This window comes from Lathamus discolor, chromosome 13 (genome assembly GCF_037157495.1).
Source record: "Lathamus discolor isolate bLatDis1 chromosome 13, bLatDis1.hap1, whole genome shotgun sequence".
Taxonomy (NCBI): domain Eukaryota; kingdom Metazoa; phylum Chordata; class Aves; order Psittaciformes; family Psittacidae; genus Lathamus; species Lathamus discolor.
This window is the reverse complement of record NC_088896.1, coordinates 4,142,766-4,152,265: the sequence shown is the minus strand read 5'-3', so window position 1 is coordinate 4,152,265 and position 9,500 is coordinate 4,142,766. Positions and strand designations below refer to the sequence as shown.

The 9,500-nt window shown below is 48.9% G+C and overlaps 1 protein-coding gene across 1 annotated transcript in view; it reads left to right on the top strand.

The window, feature by feature from the left end:
* Nucleotides 1-5,479: 5,479 nt before the first annotated feature.
* Nucleotides 5,480-9,500, top strand: part of SEPTIN9 (septin 9) — a 134,559-nt gene continuing 130,538 nt past the window's right edge. The window contains exon 1 of the mRNA XM_065694186.1: nucleotides 5,480-5,905. Coding sequence (XP_065550258.1) covers nucleotides 5,884-5,905 — 22 coding nt within the window. The 5' untranslated portion in view covers nucleotides 5,480-5,883. The remainder of the gene's footprint in view (nucleotides 5,906-9,500) is intronic.

The window sequence follows — 9,500 nt, the reverse complement described above, 5'->3', positions numbered from 1 at the left end:
CTGACCTTTCATTCAGACTTCCCCTGCATTCAGGGATTTTCCTTCTATTGAGTGGGCATTGACTATTGCCCTGAGTTTTTTATTTTGTTGTCTGTTTCACACACTCTTCAACTTTGATTTCAGGTTGAAGTATTCCCTTCCCTAAACATGGGAGAGGCTGTTCTATGCAAATGGCCATCTGATGTACCTTGCGGTTGAGCAGATGTTATCTTCCTCCGTAATGAAATTCTGCCTTGAGTAATTGGACATTCTTCCCGGTTCCTCATAATTAAGGCAGAAGAAAAGAACAAAACCTGCTGATTTGATATGAGTAATTACTTCATTAAGTTATTTGCTTCCTCACCATAACCGTCAGTCCACAGAAGAGAACAGCACGACCATCAGACCATATATAATGGTACTCTAATGCTATTGTGGGTCTTTGGTGCTTTGTTGTCAGATGGAATCATAGAGAAAGGAGTTGGGAAACACACTGGTAAATCGTATACCTCTTAACCATATGCACTTAAGACCATAGAGGGAGTCTGGCTGTTGCTAGCTGTGCTGTGTCCTAACCCCAGAAAAAGCAGAGAGCTAATGTATGAGGCTTTAGATCAACACAGCTGCCTTGCCTCCTGTATCTGAGCATTGTGAATTGATGCTTAGAGGCTGAACATCTGTGTTTTCCCTCTGTGGAGCAGGGTAGGGGAAAGCTGCAACTGAATCCTGGCCACTGACAAGAAGAAAGTGGCTCAGAACTGGAGTATGGCAAATCTTAGCTGTGGTGATGGCTTATGTCACTGCTGTTCTTTGCATTTAGTTTTCCTGGGTTTGGCAAGCAGGTTTGCATGTGTGTTTGGGTACACAAGGACTCATTGGAGAACGTAGTTTCCTAGTGATGCTGAGGATGGGTAAATGAGCCATGTTGACTTGTTACATCGCATGCATTTAACTGGGATCTCAGCCATAATTTCAAGTAGAGGATTCTCCATCTATGTGGACTTGAGCTCCTCTCACGCACACCTGAATGCCCCATCCGCATGATCCAGTGGCTTTGTTGCTCATGAATAACAGGTCACAGAATCACAGAATCACAGAATCCCAAGGGTTGGAAGGGACCTAAAAAGATCATCCAGTCCAACCCCCCTGCAAGAGCAGGGTAACCTACAGTACAGCACCCCCAAATGCGTTTCATAATCCTATCCCTTATTTCCTCATTGCAAGCTTGAGAGCCAGGCCCACTGCATCAGAGTAGCTGCAGGATTTATATGTGCTTACTGATGAAATCAGGGCTTGGAGGCTCCTTGGATGTGAATTCTGCTGAATGATCCCCAAGTGCTCAGGGAAGCAATTTCAGGTCACTGAGATCAGTCCTCCAGACTTCTGCCTCCTGTTCCGTACAAAACCTCCAGGAATGCTCTAAGTAATACTTTGATCATCAAACTGATTTGTCTCACCCTCCAAGCTCTGGGCAGATATGTTTTTATAAGGCAGACATCACCGAACTCAAAGCTGGCAGACCCAACAGGCTAAATGAGGATAATTATGAACTTAAGTAACCAAGGTATTGTAAGGATCAGCTGTGGCACAACCAGTACATTGTGAGCGAGCGCTCCATTAGGGCTGCAGGGAAAAGGAAGAGAGATCATAGGTGCCATAACACTTTAATTTCCTCAAGAAGGTGGCAGAAAGGAGGGCAGATTCTGCCAGTGCCACAAGTGCCCAATGCTGGTTGATTTGCTCTCTGTATTCTCACAAGCATCTTTGTGTCTTGGCCACCAACAAAAGCTGTGTTCTGCAAGGGGCACAGAGCATGGACCGAACTTAAGCTGGGTTGCCAGCAGCCAGCCCACTGGCACAAAGCTTTTCCAGCTGCAGTGACTGGGTTCAGTGGGCTGACAGAACCACCTGGCTCTTTCCTGCTGACTTTGTGCATCCAAGCTATTGGGCCTGCCAAAGTACACAGGTGACTCGGGCCCCATTGCACATGCAGCAGTGCCAAAAGCCACCCTTTGTGCCTGCCAGGGCAATTTCAGGTTCTGGGCAATGGAGGTAACCCTTTCTTGGCCAAAAGCCACAAGTTCTCATCTTCTGTGTGGTCTCCTTCCCCTCCTGCTTCCTTCCTCTTGAGTCCAGGAGCTCTCCGAGGTGAGTTTTGCTGGGCTTTTGCAATGATCTGCTGGGCCAGGGTGCAGTGCCACTACTCACCTTGTGCCCGTTTTGGCAGCTGCCTCCCTGTGCTGGGCAGGATGGGTTGCTGGTACAGAACCAGGGTGGAAAACTTCACATCCTCCCTCCAGCCCCACAGCCACTAAAGAACAATTGGTCAGGAAAAGAGAGCTTGGAGGATCATATGTAAAACAAACAGAGCTGGAGAGGGAGATGTGGGTCGTTTGTAGTCCTGACTCATGAGTTTCCAAATCAGTTAGAGATACTGCTCCCCAAAGAGGAGGGTCCAGCCTGCTCTGCTGCACACTGGCAGGTCTTTGCAGTGTAAGTTTCTGCTCCTCTAACAGCAACCTTTGCCTACCAGGCAATGTCTTTGAGCCCCGGAGAAACACTGAGTAGCAGACAGCCTTCCCATACCTCTCCCTGGGAAAACTCAACCTTCCTCCCCTTTTGCAAGACAAGAAATAAAGAAACTTAGTCCGAGAAGCTGAATAAATCAGTTGGAGAGATGCAGTTACACAACTCAGTGCGCCCTAATGTCTAGCTTTGTACTAATTGCCCAGGGAGGTTGTGAGTGCTACATCCCTGGCGGTGTTCAAGGCCAGGTTGGATGAAGCCTTGTGTGGGATGGTTTAGTGTGAGGTGTCCCTGCCCATGGCAGGGGGGTTGGAACTGGATGATCTTGAGGTCCTTTCCAACCCTAACTATTCTATGATTCTATGATTCTAATCCATGAGATCATAGTTTTTTACATGCAGCTCACCCTTATTTCTATATTTTCCTCCTCACTACAGTATTCATCGTTTGATGTTATTGCTTCTGCCAGTCTCTCCCTTAACTTGACCCTTTCCTGAGGCTCTGGTTCCCTGCCCCAGCCCACTGTATGTAGCTGGTGGTGCTTGTCTCTCTCTCCTCTGATGACTGTATTATGTTCAGTGTGGGAGACTGCATATCTTGGTGCAGGACCCACACATGCTGGGGTATGTGCTTGCCTGGAGGATGCTGCTGGGGGAGAGGGAGCACGTACTGCTTTTGTGCCTGCCATGGAACTGTAACGTGCGTTGCAGACTAAGCCATGAAGAACCAGCTGCTGAGAGCATCACAGCTGGGTCAGGCTCAGCAGCTGCTGTAGGAGGTGCAGCATCTGCAGCCCTGGTGGGTGCAGTGCCACTGGGCTCAGAGGAGCCTGCCCATGCTCAGATTGCTGCTGTGTGCATGCAGTTGGGCATCACGAGACGGTGACAAGGGAGGTTGACGCAGCCTCTCTGGAAAGAGGCCAGCTCTGCACCACTGCCAGCACCATGCTGGCACAGGAGTGCCAGAGTTGGATGCAGAGGGGATGTCCAGGACTGGTGCGGGATGTGTGCATGCCCTGGGTCAGATCCAAGCTGCTTTGGCGAGGTTGGATGTATGAGGCTCACACAGTGCCTCCCTCTGCTGTGGCCAGGCAGAGCCAGCAGTCTGAATCCCTCGCTTTCAGGAACAATAAATTCTCACACTAATCTTATGAAAGAGGGGGGAGGGAGAGAACGAACCTATAAATGACTTACCTATTTGAAGCCTGTGGGCTCTGCATTGTATTAAACATTAACCTGCTCTTCTGAGCCAAGCGACTGATCCTCTTGGTAATTCTGAGGCCAGGCAGCCAAAGAAAGGGATTCTTTGTCAGACAGTATTTCAGGGGAAAAAAAATCCCTTCAGCCAATTTGTGTCTCATCGTGTTTGTTTGGCCCTGCAGTAGAAAAGCCTGCTCCACAATTTGCTGTTTGTATTTGTGCAGTCAAGCTGATCAGATGGCTGTACCCCAGCCATGGCTCCGAAAATGCTGCTCACCAGCAGCCCCATGAAGGCACAGAGCACCTTGCACACATAACCACACACACATGTGGTGCCATACACTTAATCGCACGCATGTGCACATGTAATCACACACTTAATCATGCACATGTGCACATATACCCATATGTGAGAAGAACAGAAAACTGTCTTTTGATCTCCTGTGAAGTATAGCCCCGTGAATGTTGAGTATTAAGAGTAGCTGTGTCCATCAGAGAGATGCAGGCAAAAGCAGAGCAGTGAGGTTAGTGTTTGGGAGTGGGTTCTACCCCTGACTTTGCCCTTGAGGTACAAGGTGGGGCAAGTCATTGTGCTATTGTTTCTCCTCTGTAAATTGTGACTAATGATGTCAAAAGCATTTGTGGAAAGAGTAATATATTATTATTATGGGCTTAGATGTGTGTTTACTTAAGTAACAGAGCTTTGGTGGTTCAAACGTTTTCTTGATGACAGAGTTTTTTTGTTAACATCTCTCTGCTGGAGACCAGCAGGAGCAGAACAGTAAGGCAGAGTAGTCATGCAGCAGCAGGTAGAGTTGCTGCTGCTGTAACCTGGGGAATATGTGAGTGCTCCTGAGCTGCTCCAGTGCAAAGTCTGGCTGCTTAGCACTGAATCCCCCAGTGACTTCAGCTAGCTCTTCAAGTTTTGCACTAAAGCCTGAGAGGCTCAGACAATCCGTTTCTTCATATCTGTTACAGAAGCAGAAACCCATGGCTGAAAAATGGTGACCGTATCCTCTTAATCCAGCTCATCTGTCTCCATGCAGTGCTGGGTTAGGGCTGGGTGCAGAACAGTTTTTCTCCTTCTGTGGAAAAGTCTAAAACCAAATGGAAAATGCTTCCTATACCTTGAGCTGGTGGCATTTTCTCCTGTGGACAGGACTCGTGTTCTGCACCTTCCCGTGAGTGACTCACCCAAGCTGGCTGTGGGAACATTTCCAGTGATCAGCCCAGTGTTCCCTGCGGCAGTTCAGGCTCTTGCACTTCACTGTGCTTTTAGTCATAGGTAGTCTTAACTTGCTCTCTCTTCCTGTCTGTGTTCATAATGCCCCCAGCTTATTGCGTTTGTGTAGCTGATTGTCCAACCTGTGTTTCACAGGGAGTGATCAGGAGCATGTCTGCTTTCCCAGCAGATCCGCGTGCTGAGGCACATAAGTAATTGCAAAATGGAGCCTCCTCTTCCTCAGTAACCTGGGGACATGCCCAGATCCCAGCGCTCTGGGGAACTGGTTATGGAATACGTGGCACTCTGCATCCTACTGAGCAGTGAGTAACTGTTTGCACATAGCTCGCCCTGTGTTGCAAACCTGTGTAAGCATTTTGCTCAACTTACAGCCTTGAATGAGTCCCTTACATGTCGGTATGAAGAGGAAAGAGGTGTTTACACCGCAGCATGCTGACAGGCCACTAATGCACTTTGAACTAGAAACTGCCTGACTTGAGAGTAGCTCTGACCTAAGCTGCTCCAGTAGCAAACAGCTGAATCAAAGCCATGGGGTGTGCTGGGCTGGAGGCGTGAAATTCCCTCCCTTCCCTTTGCTGCACGAGCTAAATACACTGGGATTTCTAGGGCTGGGAGTTGGTAGGACTAATCCCCGAGACCATTTGTTTTCCAGGGGGATAGCATGCAGCTGCCAGGGAGGCTGAGCCCTGCTCTATCCTGCCGGTGCCGGAAAAGTCGGAACAGCCCATAACTGTGTGTGAGGTTGGGAAAGGTGCGTGCTAATTAATTGGAGCGCTGGGCTGCTCCTCGGCTAGAGCCAAGCGCCTGGATGTGGTGGCAGCGTACGCGTCCCCTCCCCATCCTTGCCTGCACCGACAAAAGGATCACACCTGCGGCACGGCACCCCGGGGACCCAACGCCTCACCCAGCTCCTATGTCACAGCTCGAAGCGACGGCATGAAGAAATCCTCGTATTCAGGTGAGCAAGTAACAGCCTGTTGTTTCTCTCTCGCCTCTTTCTCTTTGGGTTTCTACTGGGAAAGAAGAAAGTTTAAAACCCCAAAAGTAAAAATTGCACAAGCCCCTCTCCCTCCCAGCACTCTGTAACAGAGTGAGCTATTTTACCGTGTATAAACAAACCCTGTCGATCAGTGGAAAAGACTTAAAAAGCAAAACAAATCCAGGGAGGCAACTTGTTCCAGGTAGAACTCGGTGCTGGTGTCATGGAGCTTGTTATTCAGAAGGCACCTGTGCCAGCATGGGGCAAGCTCTAGTGCTGAGCAGCAGATTGAAATGCAATGGAATGGTGGCATTGTGTGTGACAGCAGCTTCCTTTGGGGCTGGAGGGATTTCTAAATGAAGGGTTGGAGAGCTGAGATCTCCTAATGCTGCAGGACTCTCCCCTCCCTGCTCTCCATCTTGCTCGTTTCATCTTGCCCTGTGGGGTGAGGGCTTTGTGCCCTCTGCTCTCGCAGGCTCACCAGGCTCCTTCCTGCCCAGCTAACACAGGAGCAAGCAGCACTGACTGATGTTATTTCTCTGAGTTTTCTGTGAAATCCTGCCAACAGTGCCAAGAAGCGGCAGGTGCATGATAGAGTGGACACAACTCCTGCAGAAGAGGAGTCACGTCTGTAGCTCACCCCGTAAAGCTCAGGTGCCTCTGGCAGCTCCTCAAGGTGAAGGACTTTGCTCTGCAGCTGATTTCTGCTTGGTTCCAGCTACCAACCTGTGACCATGTGTTCTGCAAGCCCATTTCTGCCCTGGCTTTGCCCCAGCTGCTGCAGGGATGTAGTGTCACCATGATGGCCTCCTAACATCCTGAGTCACCACGGGGGTGCTGGTGGCAGCTGCTGTGCTGCGAGCCACTCAAGCCGTGTCATGGCCAGCCCTGCCTGAGCTCATTAGCCACAGGAGCTGGGGGTTTGCCTTCACACAGAAAATTCCCTGTGTGATGCTGCTGCCTGTTTATTGTTAAAATGAATTAGTCATGTTTCTCTCTTGCACATTTCTCATTAGTGTTGCTAAATAGACTGCCAGGGAGGTTTTATTAGGGAACCTGAGAAAGCCTAAGCATGATTATTAGCATGTTGTAATGGATTAAAGTGGGTACTAACGGTTGTGCATTGCGGGTAGGAAGAACTGGTACTTGTACAGGACTCCTGAGGTGCAGACAGTGGTTAAAGCAGCCCTGGAGCAGTGCGAACTGGTCTGGAGGTAACTGGCTGTCATAAGGAAGAGTTGTCAGTAACTGTGTGAGCTGCTATTATGACTTCTTGCAGATGAGGCTGAGTGGTCCTCAATTGCTTTGCTTGCTTTGGTTGGTTGTGCTGGAGTGGAGCTGGGGCAGTGCAAAGCCCATGATGGTACTGGTGTGTCCCTGGTCACAAATACACCTTCATTTGGTGTTGCAACTGAGGTCTGTTGACATTTGACCAGTACTTTTATTTCAAAGGGACTGCAGTTGTATTTTGAAAACACTGTTTGCTTTGAGATTCCCCTTGATACACTGCAGAGAAGAATTACACTAGCCAGGATATGCTAGACTGAAGCAACAGGATAATTGCACTATTTATTGCCTGCACTAATCTTCTACAAAGCACATGCAGCTCTTCTGAGCAGCTCTCATGTTCATGTGGTAAAGGCTCCACATTCACGTGTCAGCTCCTGGCCAGGCAGTGCTGGGGCCTTGCCTCTCACTGGTTGATTGGACAGAGAGGAGCTGTGCTGGGGAGGGTGCCTTTGGAGAGCTGCCGCCTCTGTCGGCCCTCCCTGCCCCACGATTCTGGAGGTTTTCCAAGTTGTGGAACAGTGATGGTAGCTTGCTTGGGGAATTGCGCCGGGAGCCCAGATTGCGTCTCCAAGACATGAGTAAGATGTACAGGGTGCTGCAGGGCCTCTGAACTTCCTACTGCCAGAGAAACTGGTGAGGTGACAAAGTGATTTCTCAGCTGCAAAGCCTGTGCTTCTCAAGCACGTTGCTGACAATCTCTGACAGGCTGGAAACACAGCGCCTGGCTGAGAAACTCCTGAAAATGATGACAATAGGAAACCCTAAGCATCTTCGGAACACTTTTTGAGGTTAGGGAGCATCCCTTGCTGGCTTTGTTTGCTCCTCTCCAGTATATTCTGGGTCTGTTCTGTGGGCTGGGTCCCACTGAGCCCAGCTGGAGCATCTCAGTTGACTTCACAGGGCTGAAGCTCCAGCTCTGTCCTGCTCTGCAAACACAGCAGTGCTGCTGTAGTGCTCTCCTGTTAGCAGGCTGCTCCCCACCCCAGGAGAGATTTACTTTTCCTAAAGTACTTCAGGGGAAATGATTACCCATCTGCTATGGCTTTTGAGCACATGCCATATAGGTGTGGTTGGGATAAAGAGCTTGCTTTTGAATGCTTTACCTCTTACCAGCAGAGAGGCTCAGACCTTTGTGCCATAGCCGCGGGCACATGCAGCTCAGCCTTGGTAGCACTTTTCTTTCCTGGGACTTCCTGGCAGCAGGAGGAGGAGGAGGGGAGAGGGAGAAAAGGAGAATTTACATAGCAAGTTAAAAATGAGCAATAACCACTGCTGAAGCCAGCTCTTACATGTTTGCTTTAGGGATGTCTATTATTTCAGATGCTTAAGGCAAAGAGAGGTTTTTCCTGAGATGTTTTACTTGTCCTGGAATACTATTTTTATAAAGGATTTTTCAACTCTCCTTTTCCATTACTCAAGCACAATTGCATTGCCAAAGAAGCAGTAGGCAGGATTTGTGATAAATGACACAATTACTTATAGGTATTATTAAAGATGGTGCAAATTGTTTTGGCCAAGGACTGTTTGCAGTTTCAAGTTTCTGTAAGGTGTTGGCGTGCACTGAAATAAGGATTGTCATCACTACAGTGCCTCCAGAATTATCCATAGTGGCTGTGCAGTACCTCTTACCTAAACTGTGAACTCCTGATTTATTGCTTAGGCACTTATGGAGAAATAACTCCTCATATATGTGCCAAGGTTACAAGAAAACTGCAGGAGTAACAGTGAAAACTGATCTGATCGTTGCAGTAGGACTTGGGAACAATATTTTTCTCCCACATCATGACTCACAGAATGATTCTCTATAAAACATGGAATAGAGTATTATGACAATAGAATGTTAGTCAGATTGGAGTTGTTGGCATTATCTAGACTGGGAAGCTCTGGGGGAAAGAAGTTGGTTTGTAGCATCCCAGGGTCCCCTCCTGACCCAGCTCCATCATGTTGCCTTGGTGCCGCCACCACACAGCATCCTGTAGATGCTGAATACCCGCAGCTCTGGCCCAAGGCAGCAGCAGTCACTGGTACTAGAGGGGCAAATCAGGACTGTACCCCACCAAAAGCCTCCATGTTTATGCTCCAGTATGTGCAGCTGGTGAAGAAGAAAAGCAAGTGAGCTCTTGCTGGGTGTGAGCAGAGCTGCAGTGTGCAGCTGTGATAGCACAGGGATACACCGCAGCGAGCGCTCATCTGGCAGTCAATGGAGTTCATCAAAGTGCAATGAAGAAGCAGTGGATAGGCTTGGCCCCACCTCCCCCCGAAAAAAAAGCATCAGGGGCTGTGA